Here is a 19,962-nt window from a genome sequence, read left to right on the forward strand (position 1 = left end):
AATCTGGCATGTTTAATATCTCTGGTTGGCCTGTATTTACCTGGAGCCAGACTGCTCCTGGGTTTCTCCACACACTAGATGTGTGCTCTGTTATGACTCAAGTCCCTCATCTCTAAACTGGGAAAAAATACAGTACCTATTTTGTAGAGATATTGTGTAATGTAGTAGTTCCCTCTCATCTGCAGGAGATATGTTCCAAGACCCCCAGTGGATGCCTGAAACTTCAGATAGTACTGAATTCTATATGTCCTGTGATTTTTTTCCTATACATACATACATACATCCAATAAAATTTAATTTATGAATTAAGCACAGTAAGAGATTAACAACAACAAGAATAAAATAGAGCAATTAGAACAATATATTTTAATAAAAGTTATACGAATGTGGTCTTTCTCTCTCAAAATATCTTAATATTTTTGGACCATGGGTAATTGAAACTATTCTATGGCTAAGCAGGGACTACTAGAGTGATAATATTTGTATTAACATGTAAATGGTTAGAACCATGCCTGGCACTTACTAAGTGCTCCATGAATGTTAACTGTTTTCTTCTTTTCTTTTTTTTTGAGACAAAAGTTTCACTCTTGGTGCCCAGGCTGGAGCACAGTGGCGTGATCTCTGCTCACTGCAACCTCCACCTCCCAGGTTCAAGTGATTCTGCTGCCTCAGCCTCTGAAGTAGCTGGAATTACAGGCATGTGCCATCATGCCCAGCTAATTTTTGTATTTTTAATAGAGACAGGGTTTCACCATGTTGGCCAGTCAGGTCGCAAACTCCTGACCTCAGGTGATCCACCCGCCTCTGCCTCCCAAAGTGCTGGGATTACAGGTGTGAGCCAGCGTGCCCAGCCAACTGTTTTCTTTACAATGTATTGTTGAATTCAGGGAAAAAGGACTATACTTAACAACTTTCAGTCATTATTTGCAGTCGCATCACGATAGCCTTCTTTTTTCCTCAGATTCTTATTTAGTTCACAACTATCCACTCCTGTTTCATGTCTGTCTATGTCTCTGTTCTGTTTCCTAGAATTTTCTCCTATTATCTTTCTTTCTCATCTTTTGAATGTTTTACTTTATGACTCTTCTCAGCAGTCATTTTATTATGTGCTCAGGTTATGGGCTGGTCATCTCCCTAATTAGTTACCTAACTGGTACTTTTCTGGTTCATGGTTTTTCATTGTCCTTCTCTACTCCTAAAAGCTGGTATAACTCTGGCCTCTCATTGAGATGGAGCCATCATGGTTCCTAGAGCCTAGAGAATTTAGTCAGATTTCTGAAATGGGAGTATCCGCAAGTGTGAGAAGTGTGAAAAGAGTATTGGTCTCTATTGAGAAATCCTAGGACTATCCTTAGTTAGCAATATTAGTGCTAGAAGTACCTACATGACATACTGCTTTGTCCAGTGTGGCCTGGACAAAGTACACTATAAATCAGGCCTGTGCTTCCTGGTTATCTGATACTTGTATGAAATTGTGGAATTGGATAGTGTTATTCCTTTGTTAGTCCTGGATCAGATACATAACTCTTTTATTGCACTTACCAGACTCTACTTGATATTACTCTATGTCTATCTTTTATAATAGACTATGGGTTACATGAGAACATAGGCCATGTTTATTCTCTACATACTTCCTGATACATTGTATAATAGTAGGTCCTCAGGAAATGTTCAAATGAATAAACATTTCCATATAAGTTAATAAAGTATAGATACTTAAAAGCTTAGTACTATGCTCATAGCCAGTCCCGTTTAAGAAACTAGATACTGGGTTAATGAGTAAGAGATAGTTTTCAAATCATAGTACAGGCAGGTCCTAACTTAACAGTGGTTCAACAGTCTTTTAAAAAATTAAGATGATTCAAAAGCTTTATGCATTCAGTAGAAGCCATACTTCGAATTTTGAATTTTGATTTTTTTTTCCTGGGCTAGCGATATACAGTATGATACTCTCTCATCAGACTGTGCAGTGGCGGCAAGCACAGCAAACAGCCAAGAAATCATGAGACTAATCAACCAATACTGTACTCTACAGTGTATTGAATAAATTACATGAGATATTTAAGACTATTATAGAATAGGCTTTGTGTTAGATGATTTTCTTCAACTCTAGGCTAATATAAGTGTTCTGAGCATGTTTAAGGTAGGTGAAGTTAAGCTGTGATGTTCGGTAGGCTAAATATATTAAATGCATTTTTGACTTAGGGTATTTTTCAGTTTTTAATGACTTTATCAGGATATAATGGCATCATAAGTAAAGAAGCATCTGTATAGGTAGTCATGGTACCATGTCAACTGAAATACATGCATATGGGAACCATGTCCTTACTTTGTACATCTCCACAGTAACTAGTTTACAAAGCAAGAATGTGGTTTCCAGATACATGAGGTTCTTTTTTTCTTTTTTTTTTTTTGAGACAGAATGTCGCCAGGCTGGAGTGCAGTGGTGCAATCTGGGCTCACTGCAATCTCTGCCTCCCAGGTTGAAGTGATTCACCTGCCTCATCCTCCCAAGTAGCCGGGACTGCAGGCACATGCCAACATGCCCAGCTAATTTTTGTATTTTTTAGTAGAGATGGGGTTTTACCATGTTGGCCAGGATGGTCTTGATCTCTTGACCTCATGATCTGCCTGCCTCAGCCTCCGAAAATGCTGGGATTACAGGCATGAGCCACTGTGCCCAGCCCAGATACTTGAGTTTCTATTAACATGCTATAGTCTAAAGCCAGTTTGTCCAAACAGGCTGTATGCAGCCCAGGATGGCTTGGAATGCGGTCCAACACAAATTCATACCGTTGCTTAAAACATGAGATTTTTTTTTTTTTGCGTGCTTTTTTTAACCTCATCAGCTATCATTAGTGTATTTGACGTGTGGCCCAAGACAATTCTTCTTCCACTGTGACCCAGAGAAGCCAAAAGATTAGACACTCCTGGTCTAAATACTTAAATGTACATAGTTTTAGATTTTGACTCAATTTTGTAAATACTTGTATATTTATATAATGTAAGAACTGTTATTTAGTTCTAAAAACCCCTTATTAGTAACTTGGACTATAGATATTAAGAAGCGATATTAATCTTTTGAGAAGACCAGGCGTAATGGCTCATGTCTATAATCCTAGCACTTTGGGAGGCTAAGGTGGGCAGATCACTTGAGCTCTGGAATTTGAGACCAGCCTGAGCAACATGGCGAAACCTTTGTCTCTATAAAAAGTACAAAAATTAGCTTGGTGCAATGGTGTACACCCATGGTCTCAGCTACTCAGGAGGCTGAGGTAGGAGGATCAACTGAGCCCAGGAGATCATGCCACTGCACTCCATCATGGACAACAGAGTGAGACCCTGTCTCAAAAAAATGGCTGGGTGTGGTGGTTAATGCTTGTAATCCCAACACTTTGGGAGGCCGAGGAGGGTGGATTACCTGAGGTCAGGAATTCAAGACCAGCCTGGCCAACATGGTGAAACCCCATCTCTACTAAAAATACAAAAATTTGCTGGGCGTGGTGGCAGGCATCTATAATCTCAGCTACTTGGGAGGCTGAGGCATGAAAATCAATTGAACCGGGAAGGCAGAGGTTGCAGTGAGCCGAGATGGCACCACTGCATGCCAGCCTGAGTGACAACAGTGAAACTGTATCAAAAAATAAAAAATAAAAAACAAAATTAAAAATAAATATTTTAAGAAAAGGTTTAGGGGAAATGAGTTTTGAACTTGAGCTAAACAAAATAAACTTAGATAAAAGAGGTGAAAACAAGTATCTCTAAAAAAGTTCAGAGTCCTAAAGGCAATGTAGTTCATAAGAAAATTTTATTGGAAATACTAGCGATTAGAGAGAGTTTTGGGGAAGAAAAGAAAGTTGAAATGGACTTGATAGAATAACCTGAAACCGATCACCTTGCAAATTTGAATTTGTCTGACTTAGCTCTTCTATTATTCATTCAGTAGGATGAATTCTAGTGTAGAATCTGATTATAAGCTCAGATTCCGTAAAACCTATGGAAAACAAAGCAGTTCAGATTGTCATGAACCTAGAGTTTGCTTTCCAAGACCTCCCTCTAAACCTGTTAACTCTTACGAAATTCTCTTGCCTTTCCCTGTCACTGGATATACAGAACACCTAGCACAGTTACTAGCACATGTTACCAACAAACCAGCCAGTGTGCCCTTCATATTCCTGCCAACACTAGGAACAAACTATTTAGTCTGTCTCACTATTATTTTTGTTTGGTGAATACATTTCAAATAGGTTATCATTTCTGAAGTTTGTACATTTTTTTTTTTTTTTAAGGTATGATGAGTGGGTGAAGGCTGACAGAATAATCTGGCCTTTGGACAAAGGTGGACCAAAGAAAAAACAGAAGAAAAAAGCTAAAGTATGTTTGTCAAATTATGTTCTTTATAATATGTATAAGAATTACTCAGATTGTATTGTGTGTTTTTTAAGACTTTAAGAACAGTTTTAGGTTCCTAGCAAGATTGAGAACAAGGTATATAGACGTCCCATATACTCTCTGCCCCATGCATGCATAGTCTTCCCAAATTGTCAGCATCCCCCACCAGAGTGGAATATTTGTTACAACTGATATGCCTACTTTGACACATTATTGTCACCCAGAGTCCATGGTTTACATTAGGTTCACTGTTGGTGTTGTATATTATATGGGTTTTGACAAATATATAATGACTTGGATCCACCATTATAGTATCATATATCATATAGAGTAGCTTTACTGCCCTAAAAATCCTCTGTGTTCTGCCTATTCTTAACCCTACCCCAACCCCTGACAACTACCAATCTTTTTACTGTCTCTGTAGTTTTTGCTGTTTCCAGAATATCATATAATTGGAATCATACACCATATAGCCTTTTCAGATTGGCTTCTTTCGCTTAGTAATGTGCATATATAATATTGTGTTTGTTTAATAAATCTTCTTATTGTAATAATCATCTTAATTCTTTAAAGGTAATTGTAATTTTCTCTTTATAACCCAGGAGCTTAAAAGTAACACATTACCACATTGTTTCAGCCAAGGTGAAAACCAGCAACCCCTAGGGGATGGCTTTCAAACTTAAATTCTGTAGAGGCTTTATAGGAGAAGGGTAAAGTAGGGCTAATTGTGACAAAGGAGAGGACACATTCCTCATTTAGATGGAATGGACCTAACCACTCTGCTGTGGGAATGCAGACCCAGGGTGGCCAGATTTCAGGATTTTTCAAGACCACTATATTTATTAAAATGTGAAATTTGACTTTTAAATGCTAGAAGCCAATACTAAAATTTTAAAACACATGTCTACTGGCCAGTTGTACCCTCAACTGTCAAGCTTTGCTGTAGAGATTTGCCCATTGTTTTGTCTGCTGGATAGTAGATATCTTTCCTTTCTGCAGGGGATAGTAGGGAACACTGGGGACTACTGAGTAGCAGTATAGCCTTCTAATGCTCTGACTCTGACCGCCACAATATAATAATAGCAGTGTTACAAATTGTACAGTATCATATTATATAAATACAAAATATGTTAGAAAACTGTTTCTTTAAGCTAGTCAAATCCAGCAGTGGAGGACTGTCTACCAACTTCATTGACACTAATGTTAGTAAGTTCTGATGACCTATCAGAACAGCCAGAAAACTCTTCTTTATTGTTCTGTAAGCACAGACTAGGAATTGACATATAAAATAATCAAACCTTTTTTGAGATGTAGTTTTCTTTGGAGAAGTAGAATGTTCATTTTTCATAAAGCATTGGCCCTTCTCATACATTTTGTTGTTGTTGCCCAGAATAAAGAAGATAGTGAAAAGGACGAAAAGAGGGATGAGGAGAGGCAGAAGTCAAAACGGGGACGACCTCCTTTAAAATCAACCCTTTCATCAAACATGCCATATGGCTTATCTAAGACAGCAAACAGTGAAGGAAAATCAGGTACCAGAAGTGCTTGCAGCAATATACCAGACAGCTCACCTCTGTCAAATGGAATGGAAGGTGCTCTATTTTGAGGATCGCTGACTTTAAAAAAATCAATAATATAAATAATAAAACATCCATTGTGTGAAATATTCATGGTACAGGTTGAGTATCCCTTGCCCAAAATGCTTGGGACTAGAAGTGTTTTGGATTTTTTATTTTTTTTTGAATATTTGCATATACATAATGAGATATCCTGGGGATAGGACCCAAGTCTAAACATGAAAATTAGTGTTTCATATATACCTTACACACATAGCCTGAAAGTAATTTTATACAATATTTTTAATAGTTTTGTTCATGAAACAAAGTTTGTATACTTTGAAACATCAGAAAACAAAGGTATAACTGTCTCAGCCACCTGTGTGGACAGTCTGATTGTTTAGCATCACTGTTATTCTTGACTCTGAATTTATATGCCACCTACTGATAAGCAATTTTCTTTGACTTATTTATACATAATTACATAACAGTAAAACATAGGGCTTACTATTAATACAGTGGAAAAATAATGTATGTGGGGAAACTAAGCAGCACAATAGCATCATCAGAATACCTGTATCTGCTGCTAAACAACAGTGACAACAAACAACAGCAGGCTTTCAGTCTCCACCTAAGATGCTGTGTTTTCATCAAAATGTTACCTGTACATTAGCTTAGGGGCGCTGAAGAAACTGTTGTGCACCTGTGTTTGGATGCAACCTGTCCCATGAGGTCAGATGTGGAATTTTCTACTTGTGGCGTCATATTGGTGCCCAAAAAGTTTTGGACTTTGGAGCATTTTGGATTTCAGGTTTTTGTACTAGGGATGTTCAGCCTGTAAATTGCCCAGCTTTTTAATCTAATATGATTTAAACTCTAAAATTTGATTTAAAGAAAATATTTTGCTGTATAATTTTTATTTAAAATTTAGTGATGTTTTCATTTAGGATTACTTTTTCTCATGAATATCTTAGAAATAATCTATTTTAATAGAAGGTGAATTGACAATCCATGCATCCTAGTGTGTGCTGTACTTTCCTTCAAACCTGTATCAGTGTCTCCTATAAATTCAGTGCTGTTCACCTGGGATCTTTCAGCAAAGCTGGGACCATGTTGTTCTAAGAGAACATAGACTACTGTGGTACAGGCATGTTTTATAATACGTATGGGTGAACATATTTATTCTGCTTGTACTCATTTCTTCCACTTTTCTACCTCTGTATACTTTTAAATATAATTAAGAAATTTTAGGCTGAGCACAGTGGCTCATGCCTGTAATATCAGCACTTTGGGAGCCTGAGGCAGAAGGATCACTTGAGCCCAGGAGTTCAAGACCAGCCAGGGCAACACAGACCCCATTTTCACCAAAAAATTGAAAAATTAGCCAAGCATGGTGGTGCACACCTGTAGTCCCAGCCACTTAGGAGGCTGAGGTGGAAGGATTGCTTGAGTCTGGAGGTCAAGGCTGCAGCAAGTGTGATCATGTCACTGCACTCCAGCCTGAGTAGCAGAGCAAGACCCCGTCTCACTCTGTTGCCCAGGCTAGAATTTAGTGATGCAATCTCGGCTCAATCAATGCAACCTCCACTCCTGGATTTAAGCAATTCTTCCACCTCAGCCTCCCAAATAGCTGGGACCACAGGTGTACACCACCATGCCTGGCTAATTTTTGTATTTTTAGTAGCAACGGGATTTTACCATGTTGGCTAAGTGGTCTCAAACTCTTAAGTAATCTACCCGCCTCAGCCTCCTGAAGTGCTGGAATTACAGGCACGAGCCACTGCACTTGGTCCCCTAAAAAGAAATTCTAAATGGTTGTCTTACATAAAAATTTCTCGCCTTTCAAGAAAAAAGCTATTCTGAACTACATTTGTGCTACTAGTCCATATGGTGCTTGTGTGCATATTATAAAAGGATATCCTTCCTCTTTACTGCCATCTGCTGGAAAGTTGTCATAATACACAAATGTAAGATGTCTACAAAGTGAAAGGTACCCCTTAGAAGGCATACCTGAGTGCAGTGTACAGTCTACAAAACTACATACCACCCTTATTAAACTACCACTTAAAGGGATTTTTTTAAAACATGAGGAAAATGAATTCTACATTCTCTTTATGATAAAACCACAAAATAAAACTGTATATACCTTTTCACTTAAAAAAATTCATGTTTGTAGTTTTGAACTTCTTGAGGATATGAGCACCATACGGACAGAATTTTTTTATTTTTTAGACCCTATACAGTCTTAGAACCCTACTTTATTATTTTACAAGTTCCCTTACTTACAGGGAATAACTTCTGTTGCTCTACTTTCTTGTCTGTTAAGAATATTTAAAGTTGGCCAGGTGCGGTGGCTCATGCGTGTAATCCCAGCACTTTGGGAGGCCAAGGTGGGCGGATCACGAGGTCAAGAGATCGAGACCATCCTGGCCAACATGGTGAAACCCTGTCTCTTACTAAAAATACAAAAACAATCTGGGTGTGATGGCACGAGCCTGTAATCCCAGCCACTCAGGAGGGAGGCTGAGGCAGGAGAATGGCTTGAGCCCAGGAGGCGGAGGTTGCAGTGAGCCGAGATTGTGCCACTACACTCCAGCCCAGGTGACAGTGCAAGACTCCATCTCAAAAAAAAAAAAAAAGTATTTAAAGTTTTGGGGATTCCAATTGCCCATTTGCCCATTTTAAAAACTTTTCTTGCTGGGCACAGTGTCTCATGCCTATAATCCCAGCACTTTGGGAGGCTGAGGTGGGCGGATCACTTGAGGTCAGGAGTTTGAGACTAGCCTGGCCAGCATGGCAAAACCCCGTCTCTACTGAAAATACAAAAGTTAGCAGGGCGTGGTAGCCCGCGCCTGTGATTCCAGCTCCTCAGGAGGCTGAGGCAGGAGAATCGCTTGAACCCAGGAGGCGGAGCTTAAAGTGAGCTGAGATCACACCACTACACTCCAGCCTGGATGACAGAATCAGCCTTGTCTCAAAAAAATAACTCTTCTTTCCACAATTATTTTAAGTAGAATGTCATATTCCTTTCGTAGGATACAAAATGCCCATCAAATGTCCCTCCTACATGCTATCTCAAACCACTTAACAAATTAACTTCATGTCTAGGTACTAATCCTTGATTTTTTTTTTAAGGACTATTGTACCTAAATATTATACTTTTTATACAGATTTGTGTTACTAGTATGCAATGTAATAAGTTTTTACTTGGAGCTTAATTTAGTTCCCCTCCCCCTCAAATTCTTGGCACAAATGTTATAATTTATTTTGTATCAGAAATTTCTACAGGGAGGTATTCAGAGGTATATGATTAAAGATTTTTGTTATAAAATTACACTGGTAATATAAAAACCTGTATAATATAATAATATTTCCTCTTACAGACTCTTGTTCATCTGATAGTGACATAGAAGATGCTTTAGAAAAGAATTTAATAAATGAAGAACTTTGTCTTAAAGATGAACTAGAAAAAAATGAAAATTTCAATGATGATAAACTAGATGATGAAAATCCAAAGATTTCTGCACATATATTAAAAGAAAATGAAAGGACTCAAATGCAGTCTTTAGAAACCCTGAAGTTAGAAGTTGGAGAGAATGAACAAATAGTACAGATTTTTGGAAACAAAATGGAACAAGCAGAAGAAGTTAAGAAAGAGGCTGAAAAATCTCCAAAAGGAAAGGGAAGACGAAGCAAGACAAAAGATCTTCCTCTAGAAATTATAAAAATTACATCATTTGGCCAGAATGAAGCAGGAAGTGAACCTCATATAGAAGCTCATAGTCTTGAATTTTCTTCATTAGACAGTAAAAACTTTTCTTCTGCTACAGAAGATGAAATTGACCAATGTGTGAAGGAAAAGAAGTTGAAACGGAAAATAGTAGGACAATCATCACCAGAGAAAAAAATAAGAATGGAGAATGGAATGGAAATGACAAATAGTGTATCTCAAGAAAGGACCAGTGATTGTATTGGATCTGAGGGAATAAAAAACTTAAATTTTGAACAGCACTTTGAAAGAGAAAATGAGGGAATGCCATCATTGATAGCAGAGTCAAACCAATGCATCCAACAATTGACTAGTGAAAGATTTGATAGTGCAGCTGAAGAAACTGTAAATATTCCACCAAAAGAAGATGAGGATGCAATGCCTCTGATTGGGCCTGAAACCTTGGTTTGCCATGAAGTAGATTTGGATGATTTGGATGAAAAGGATAAGACCAGCATTGAGGATGTAGCAGTTGAAAGCTCTGAGTCTAACTCTCTTGTTTCTATTCCACCTGCCCTACCTCCTGTAGTCCAACATAACTTTTCAGTAGCTTCACCACTTACTCTTAGTCAAGATGAATCTCGAAGCGTAAAAAGTGAGAGTGACATTACGATTGAAGTTGATAGTATTGCTGAAGAATCTCAAGAAGGTCTCTGTGAGAGGGAATCAGCAAATGGATTTGAAACCAGCGTTGCCTCTGGTACCTGTAGTATAATTGTACAAGAGAGAGAGAGCAGAGAGAAGGGTAAGAACTTTCTAGGGAAAAAGTTAGTGTTTATATTAAAACCAAACATAACTGTTGAGTTTTAGGTACTGTTGATCTGTAAAGTACTTTCTCTTTTCTCTCTTCTTTTCTTATAAAAAAAGAAAGAAATATCAGTGTAGTCTGTTGAATAAATATACTTGCTCTTTTTTTTTTTTTTCCACGTTCTCTCTTTCCCTTTATTTCAGGTCAGAAAAGGCCAAGTGATGGAACTAGTGGATTAATGGCAAAAAAACAAAAGCGTACCCCAAAGCGAACAAGTGCTGCAGCCAAAAATGAAAAGAATGGAACAGGTTGGTGTTTTTCAGTGCTAGCTTTTAGTATTTTTAGCAGTTTGTTGGCTTATTTTAAACATAAAGGGAGCAATACTATATTGTTTTATAACTTTGCTTTTTCATTTAACAGTATTATACTAGATATTTTGCCATTTTTATGATGAACTCATATTCTTTTTAACAACTTTAGGAAGATGTTCAGTAGTTTATCATTTTTAACCATTTCTCTGTTGGTGAGCATTTAGGGTTTTTTTCTTTTTCTGTTACAAACTTTGTGGATTTGTGCAGTATTTCTGTAGGATACCAAGAAATGTAATTGCTAGGTCTGTTGCATTTTGATATTTAAGATTTTTATCATTTATAATCTGAGTCATTTTTTTGTATTATTATAGGACAAAGCAGTGATAGTGAAGATCTTCCTGTCCTAGACAATTCAAGTAAATGTACCCCAGTAAAGCATCTTAATGTATCTAAGCCACAGAAACTTGCACGATCTCCTGCAAGAATATCCCCGCACATCAAAGATGGAGAGAAAGATAAACACAGAGAAAAACATCCAAATTCATCCCCTAGGACGTATAAGTGGAGCTTTCAACTCAGTAAGAAGCTTATAGAAAACTTGATAGATAAATGCTGTAAAGTGGAATATATCTTAAAATGCCAACTTGGATTAATGTTAATAAAATAAGGAATAATGATTAATTTATTTAGGTATTCCAAATACTGCCTTAGCAATAATCATCATGTGTTACCTTAAGTTCAAATCTGTGTCTTTTCATAAAACTAACTTGATAAATAATGATTTACAGGAAGGTCTACATTAAGTAAGACATGTATGATTTATATAAATCAATGAAACTGAAGTGCCCTTTGTAGCACTAACAATTAGAAATAACCAGTAGTTATTTCTACTGTATAACTAGTAGTAGTAAAGAAAATGTCAATACAGGGAAACTATTCTGATAACTGTAATTATAGATAGGTCAGGGTTGCTTGGTGCTGATGTTTTCTTATGTTTTTCTGATCATTTAAGTTATAAATATTTAGTACAAAATTTGGGATCTAAAAATAATTCTAAATCATGAATTTAATTCACGTCTTCCCTGTTTACAGTCTTATTTAGCTTACTTTCGTAGATTTTAATAAACTAAAGTTTTTGTTAATTTATGAGTTAGACCTTTGATAGCACTGCCATCTTTTTTCTCACAGAATTATTTTAAAATCCAAATTAACTTTTTCCCCCCTTTTAGATGAATTAGATAATATGAACAGTACAGAGAGAATCTCATTTCTCCAAGAAAAACTACAAGAAATCAGAAAATACTATATGTCTTTGAAGTCTGAAGTTGCAACCATAGACAGGAGGAGAAAAAGATTAAAAAAGAAAGACAGGGAAGGTAATTTTATTATAATTTTTCTCCACATATATTTCAAAACTATATCCTATCATTATAGAAGATGTAAATTTGATACTCTTTGAATATAGTACACATTCATTAATTGCTGTTTTAAAATTCCTAGTGTTTTCTGTTATTGAGTAGGTCAGCAACTGAGTTAATCGGAATGACACCCTTGAAAGGGAGTACAAACTGTTTTTCAAAATGTGTGATTGTACTAAATGTGGGAAATTCTCAAGTAGAGCTTACTCCTTCTGAAATTCACTCTTTGCTCAACAAACATTTATTGGCACCTGTTAACAGGTACTGTATTTGTTTTGGGGTTAACCAAAATGAATTAGACATAAGGCTTATCCTCAAGGAGATTATCTTTTTGGGATTATAAATCATTTCCTAAGCAACTAAAATATAAGATAGTGTAGCTCAGCAACTTTAATGAGTATGTGTCATGTGCCAGGCACTTTGCCAGGTGGTAGAAGTACAGAAATGTATTAGATACAGACTTTCATCTCAAATATCTTAACATCTAGTTGAACAGTGTATAACCCTAAGAATGATATTAACAAGTATAGGAGTTAGTGGAAGGAGAGGTTTGGAGTAATCACAGAGAGGGAGTAGTGTCTAGCCTTTTGGTGGTTATAGGATCACTTCTAGTTAAATGTGGACATGTCCATATACAATCTATCCGCAAGCCTTGCTAAAATAATAATAAAGGCAATTAAAAGCCCTAAACTCAAAAGGACAAGAGAATGACCACAGCAGACAAAAATTGTCAACAGTATATCTTTTGGAAGCTGCTTAACAGATAGACTACTTTAACTGTCTTAGCATATGAGATAATGCTAAAACTAAGCTTTCTTGCCCTTGTAGTGGTACAAAACAACAAGAAGCCAGCCAATTCATACCATGTAAACCCAGAAAAGTTCTCAGAAGGGATATGGGATGATGCTGAAAAATGGGATTGGTTGAAAATGGAAGGAGATATTGGATCTCCTCTTCCCATCAGTGAAGCAAGTCTACCTCAACCCAACTTGAGCAGAAAATAGATTAACTTAACAGAGGGTGAGGAGATCAGTAGGCTTGCAGACTTGGAGGCACCAGCCATAGCTGAGGGTAATGATTAAGTGCTAGGCCAAAACAATGGATGGAGTAAAAGTTTGCATACTGAATAGTTAGACTGCTGTCCCTCTCGTAACCCAAGGTCTAGCCTCTTGGCTCTCTGAAAACTGGCAGCCAAGGTTATGCTTATTCCTGGGAGGAGATTAGAAGATTCTTCTAAAGAAAATGACCAGCCGAAGAAAAATGACCTACATTTGGATGTTCCTGAAACAAAAATCAAGATCCTTGCCAATCACTACATGTGCACTGTCCATATTGAAAAGCCCCGATGCTCATACACAGCTTCCAGTCAGCTTTTAATGTTAAATATGGAAGCCACATGACCAGACATTTGAGGAAAGCCTCTACATAAAGGCAGAAGCCAAAGTGGAAAAAAGAGACTGTAAAGGAACTGGCAAAAACAGATAATATACCACATTAAAAAAAAAAAAAATAGCACAAAACTGTGCTTAATAGTTAATGCAAGTTGAGTATCCTTTATTTGAAATGCTTGGGTCTAGAAGTGTTTGGATTTTTTGTTTTTTTCAGATTTTGGAATATTTGTACATAATGAAATAGCTTGGTGATGGTACCCAAGTCTAAACACAAAATTCATTTATGTTTCATAGATACTTTATACACATAGCCTGAAGGTAATTTTATATAATATTTTAAATAATTTTGTACATAAAATGAAGTTTGTGGTAAGTGCTTATGTGTGGAATTTTCCACTTGTGGCATCCTATTGGTGCTCAAAAGTTTCAGATTTTGGAGTTTTGGATTAGGGATGTTCAGTTTGTATCCAGAGATAAGGAAAAGATATTGCCACCTTGAAACAAAAGTATAACTATTTTAAAAATTGAGAGAACAAGAAGGATATCTTTAAAATATGATAGCAGGAATTTAAAAAAATTAATGGAAGTGATAGCGAAGCTGAAGAAATCCCAATAGAGGGTCAGAAAGACAATAGGAGAGAAGAAATGAGAGAAATAAGAGATCTGGTGAGGAAATCCAACTTCTGAATCACAGGATTTCTAGAAGAGAATTGAATAAACATAAGACAAAGTTGTCATCAAAGAAATATTTTTAAAATTCTAGAACTGAAGGATATGAATTAGAAGACTGAAAGGACTCACTGCGCCCTCTATAAATAATGGGGTGAAAATCACCAAAGCATATGAAATTTCAGAATCCTATGAATAAAGAGTAGATTCTAGGCCAGGCACAGGAGCTCATACCTGTAATCCCAGCATTTTGGGAGGCGGAGACAGGCAGATCACCTGAGTTTGAGACCAACCTGGCCAACATGACAAAACCCCGTCTCTCCTAAACATACAAAAATCAGCTGGGTGTTGTGGCACATGCCTCTGATCCCAGCTACTTAGAAGGCTGAGGCTTGCAAATCGCTTGAACCCGGAAGCAGAGGCTGCTGTGAGCTGAGATCGCACTAGTTCACTCCAGCCTGGGTGACATAGTGAAACTCTCTCTCAAAAAAAAAAAAAAAAAAAAGGTAGATTCTAAAAATTTACCATATAAAGATACATATATAAAAAGAAATGTATCTCAGAACAGCATCAGGTGTCTTACATCAGATTTCTCAGTGGTAGTACTAGAAACTAGAAGGCAAGCTAAGAAGACATGGAATCCAGCAAACAAGGAATCCTACATAGGAAAATAGTGAAGGAATATCTCAAGGTGATGGCAAATGGAAATTGTAAGATGACCATTGCATAGCAGGCCTAGAAAGCAACTATTCCAGGAATAGGATAGAACAGAAGGGGAGAGCTCCAGAAGGGATGTCTCTTAAAAACAAATAAAAGGTAAATTACCTGATAGGGTTGATTATGTTGAGAGAAGTTTTTTGCCTCTGGTAGAAACTTAGAGGATGACTTTGTGGTAGAGTGACCTGTCATGTGTGGTCTTGACCATTGTCCTCCAGCAGTTTTTAATTCCTAAAAATAGGAACAGGGTGGAACAAATGGAAAAAGATCAGACTTCTCCTGTCTTTTACAAACTGTAAATAGCAAGAAGTCTTTATAGAACTTTTGAATATAAAAAGAAAAGAACAAATAAGCAAATTAAAATTTCTTCAGAGAAACCACCACTGTTCTGGGGTCAGTTTCCTAAAGGTGACATATATTTCAGACAATTTTTTTTTTTTTTTTTTTTTTTAAGAGAGAGTTTCATTCTTGTTGTCCAGGCTGGAGTGCAATGGCATGGTCTGGGCTCACTGCAACCTTTGCCTCCCAGGTTCAAGTGATTCTCCTGCCTCGGCCTCCCATGTAGCTGGGATTACAGGCACTTGGCACCACACCCAGCTAATTTTTGTATTTTTAGTAGAGATGGGGTTTCACCATGTTGACCAGGCTGGTCTCCAACTCCTGACCTCAAGTAATCCACCCACCTCGGCCTCCCAAAGTGTTGGAATTACAGGCATGAGCCACTGTGCCCAGTCAAAAAGACTTTTTTTATTACCATCTTTTTTTTTTTGAAACAGGCTCTGTCACCCAGACTGGAGTGCAATGGCATGATCACGGCTTACTGCAGCCTTAGACTCCTGGGCTCAAGCAACCCTCCCACCTCAGCCTCCTGAGTAGCTAGAACCACATGTGCCCACCACCACAACCAGCTAATTTTTTAGTTTTTTTGTAGAGACACATTCTTGCCATATGGCTCAGGCTGGTCTCAAACCCCTGGTCTAAAGTGGTCCTCTTGGTTTGCCTCCCAAAGTGCTGAGATTGTAGGCATGAGCCACCATGCCCAGCCTATTATAGTCTTTTCCCCATTTTTATTTGCTTACTTTTTTTTTTTTTTTTTTGAGATAAGTATTGCGCTGTCGCCCAGGCTGGAATGCAGTGGCGCGATCTTGGCTCACTGCAACCTCTGCCTCCAGGTTCAAGCAGTTCTCTGCTTCAGCCTCGACTAATTTTTTTATACTTGTAGTAGACATGGGCTTTCACTGTCTTGGCCCGGCTGGTCTTGAACTTCTGACCTTGTAATCCACCCGCCTTGGCCTCCCAAAGTGCTGGGATTACAGGCGTGAGCCACCGTGCCCAGTGTGTTTATTTGCTGAAGTTTTTATAATGAGCTATTAAATTTAGATTTGAGTGATTTGTTGGCTGGGCATGGTGGCTCATGCTTAATAATTCCAGCACTTTGGGAGGCTGAGGTGGGAGGATCACTTGAGCCCAGGAGTTTGAGACCAGCCTGGGCAACATAGCGAAATCCCATCTCTATAAAAAATAAAAAAATTAGTTCGGTGCGGTGGCATGCACCTGTAGTCTCAGCTACTTGCAAGGCTGAGGTGGGAGGGTTGCTTGAGACCTAGAGGTTGTAATGATACTTGAATAAACAAAAATTAAAACTTTAAATAAAACAGGAACAGTCAAAGAAGACAAGAAGGGAAAGAAGACAAGAGTTTTGCAAGGAAAGAGAAGATAAAAGCAAAGAACTTAAAAAGTGGCAAAACATTTAATGCTCAGAGTACTGATCCCTAATCTGTGTTATGTCCTCCTGAAGAAAATTATGTTAAAACCATTTGAGGACTTTTTGCTTATCCCACATCATTACTTCCATCCTAATCTCCATGACTCTGATACCTGTCAGAGGTGATTCTTTGAGTTAACTGAAATATCTTATGGTCCTATGACCCAGAGATAAAGCAGAAATTCCATATGGTTCTGTATGGTTCTGTATTTATCTCAGGTTAACCTTGTTTGTGATTTAGGGCAAGCGAAGTTCCTTCTTGGGATCTCTCAACTAGAGGTTTAAGAGTTTTTGTCTCTTTAATCTTTACATTTTGTGACGTCTTTTTAATTGTTGAGTTACTTAACCGAACAAAGACTAACTCCACTTAATAGAGCCAAACAAAATTTTTGCTGACGATTTGTTACTCCTTCTTGTAACATAGAAGAGGCCTGTGATTAAGGTGAATAATGTTAAGAATTTTATTTCTAATTTGCTGTTAGCTGGGTATCTTTGTATAATAGTTTTTGGGTCTAACATAGCTATTTTGATTCCACAGTGTCTCATGCAGGAGCCTCCATGTCATCTGCTTCATCAGACACTGGAATGAGTCCTTCGTCATCATCTCCCCCACAAAATGTACTTGCTGTAGAATGCAGGTGATAAACGTTTTCTCTGTCTTCCCAGCAGTTTGCTGCCATGGACATAAATCCCCAAACCCTGAATTACAACCACAGAAAGCACTCAACTGGTTTGACATTGCTAAGTATATTCTGTATACTTTTCCAGGCTGGATTGTATCTATTCCCCTCTCTCTTCTTTTTTCTTGTTGCAAAAAATAAGCTGATAAGTGAAGATTAAGCAGCCTGCCATATTTGTCATAATTTTCCTCTTTACTTTTTTTTTTTCACTTGTGATATAGAAAAAAGGGCACTTAGCAAATTTGAATTTTTGTATAATAAAGCTTTCAGGTGTTATAGAAATCATAGACAAGCAAGTGCACATGATAAACATCAAAATATTACCTGGCTGAATAGTTGCTGCTGCACTTTCACTAAGATGTATTTGAACACTTGGTGAGTAGGGGGTTTATGTTGTGGTTTTTTTTTTCATTATTGTTGTTTTTTTTTATTTTTGTGGAAGCACTTGCTATTTAGAACTGCCAAAGTATATGTTCAGCAGTGTGCCCAAGATTAGAGGTGTAAATGGGACAAAATAAATTGTGAAAGGAAGTGTAGTTGACTGAAAACTACAGTTGTAATAAGTCTTCCACTTTTTATAGGATTTTTGAGCACACAATTATGCAAATATTTTAATGTTTATTAATGTTTACAGTGGAATTGTGAATAAGTTTTCAGTGGACTATCTTATCCCTTGACAAAAATATTTTGTCTTTTTTCTATGTAATTTCAGAGTTTTTATTTTGTTACAAAAAGACAAAAATGAAATATATAACAACAATGAAGTTATTTAACAAGATTTCTAAAGCTGAAAATTTTGTGTAAAATAAGGTATTATCTTGCAACTTGTTAAATATATTTATTCAGACATTGGATGTTGTATTTTTATGTATTTTTTAAAATATTAATAAAATTGAAAAAAGAAAATTCTAGGTTAATTCTCTTTGGATGACAATAGCTCTCAGCTGTCCTTGCTACAGGAGGTTGCATCCTGCAGCCTTGCCTGTGTTGGAGTCTGTCTCAGTCCGTCAAACAGTATAGAACTATAAATGGGCATCTGGATCATTAAAGTATGTCCTTGTTTAGAAACTTTGGCAGTCCTAGTATTTAAACTGTTTTAAGGATCAAATTTTTGGTTGCCCTTAAGATACTTTGTCACAGTTTTTATGTTTGCTATACTGCCGAATGAATTTATATCTCCCAAAGTTGAGATGCAACAACTAAGTAAAGCAACTATGTATGCTTTGTCTGTGAATTGTTCCACAGACTGATACATTTTGTAAATAATTCTTCCAAAATCATGTATTTAAAGCAGTTTTGCATATACATTATGTAAAAAGGTGATTTTTTAAAAGCAATTTTTAAATTCATGTTTATACATTGAAAGGGGTTTTTTTTTAAATCTCCTTTTCTGTGTTTAATATGCTATAGAATAATAACCTAGATGCTCTAGACTGTATATCAGGATCTGATTTACAAGAAAAAGTCAGAGCTAAACACTAGTGATGGCATAGCATTACTGAAATCATTGTTTCTTAATTTCATTTTACCACATTGTGAACTTGTGATTCAAATTCCTTCCATTTTCTCAGAGAATTAAAAACAAAAAAAGTACTCTTGTAAAATGCACTTTTCTGTTTTTTCTTTGCAAAGCAGAAGTATTTCAATGTAAAATAAAAATGGAGCTCAGCGGGCAGTATTAATAAAGGCCATGTTTTAAACATAGGCTTTATATTTTTAGTTTTCATTTAAATGATTGCTTTTTTCCTAAGTGCTCGTAACTTACAGTTGAAAAATCAGATTTCACAAAACCAAGCATTTTATTATATTTTTCAGCCTTTGCAATAAAATATTTCTACTAATTATAAAAATGAAAAAAAATGTGTCATTTAAATCCGGTTGGACCTAAGAGGCAACTTTAGATTTATACATTAGATATTTTAATGATTTCCTGCTGTAGGAATTAAATAAATGTGAGATAAATAAATTATTAGCTTGAGTACTGTCCCTTCTAATTGATAGAAATTTGGTCATGAAGTATTGGGATGTTGCTACAGAGAACAAAACTGTGTATTCATTGAATTGATAAACACTGTTAAAATCCTTTTGTCTGGAGCCTAGAAAGGATTGTGAAATTAAGTGAATATTGACTGGGTGTGATATTTCAAATATTGAGCATATTTTGAGTTTAGCTAAACTTTGAAAAGATACCTCTCATATATGACTAAGAAAGTAAAAATACACACCAGGCATGGTGGCTCATGCCTGTAATCCCAGCATTTTGGGAGGCTGAGGCAGGCAGATCACAAGGTCAAGAGATCAAGACCATCCTGGCCAACATGGTGAAACCCGGTCTCTACTAAAAATACAAAAATTAGCTGGGCATGGTGGCATGCACTTGTAGTCCTAGCTACTTGGGAGGCTGAGGCAGGAGAATCGCTTGAAACCGAGAGGCAGAGGTTGCAGTGAGCCAAGATTGTGCTACTGCACTCCAGCTTGGTGACAGAGCGAGAGTCTTTCTCAAAAAAAAAAAAAAAAGTAAAAGTATAAAGACACTCTAATGTTAT

The 19,962-nt window shown here is 36.9% G+C and overlaps 1 protein-coding gene across 3 annotated transcripts in view; it reads left to right on the plus strand.

Annotated features, from left to right (window-relative positions):
* ARID4A (AT-rich interaction domain 4A) overlaps positions 1-19,121 on the plus strand; it is a 69,669-nt gene extending 50,548 nt beyond the window's left edge. For 2 of the 3 annotated variants that reach the window (XM_012450969.3, XM_012450970.3), the window contains exons 18-24: positions 4,290-4,374; positions 5,783-5,984; positions 9,332-10,462; positions 10,669-10,773; positions 11,148-11,354; positions 12,006-12,152; positions 17,275-19,121. In XM_012450969.3, coding sequence (XP_012306392.2) covers positions 4,290-4,374; positions 5,783-5,984; positions 9,332-10,462; positions 10,669-10,773; positions 11,148-11,354; positions 12,006-12,152; positions 17,275-17,378 — 1,981 coding nt within the window. In that variant the 3' untranslated portion in view covers positions 17,379-19,121. The remainder of the gene's footprint in view (positions 1-4,289; positions 4,375-5,782; positions 5,985-9,331; positions 10,463-10,668; positions 10,774-11,147; positions 11,355-12,005; positions 12,153-17,274) is intronic. The other variant, XM_012450971.3, reaches the window with a different exon arrangement.
* Positions 19,122-19,962: the final 841 nt, after the last annotated feature.

This window comes from Aotus nancymaae, unplaced genomic scaffold (assembly GCF_030222135.1).
Source record: "Aotus nancymaae isolate 86718 unplaced genomic scaffold, 86718_ANA_hifiasm-v0.15.2.pri h1tg000062l, whole genome shotgun sequence".
NCBI classification, from domain to species: Eukaryota; Metazoa; Chordata; class Mammalia; order Primates; family Aotidae; genus Aotus; species Aotus nancymaae.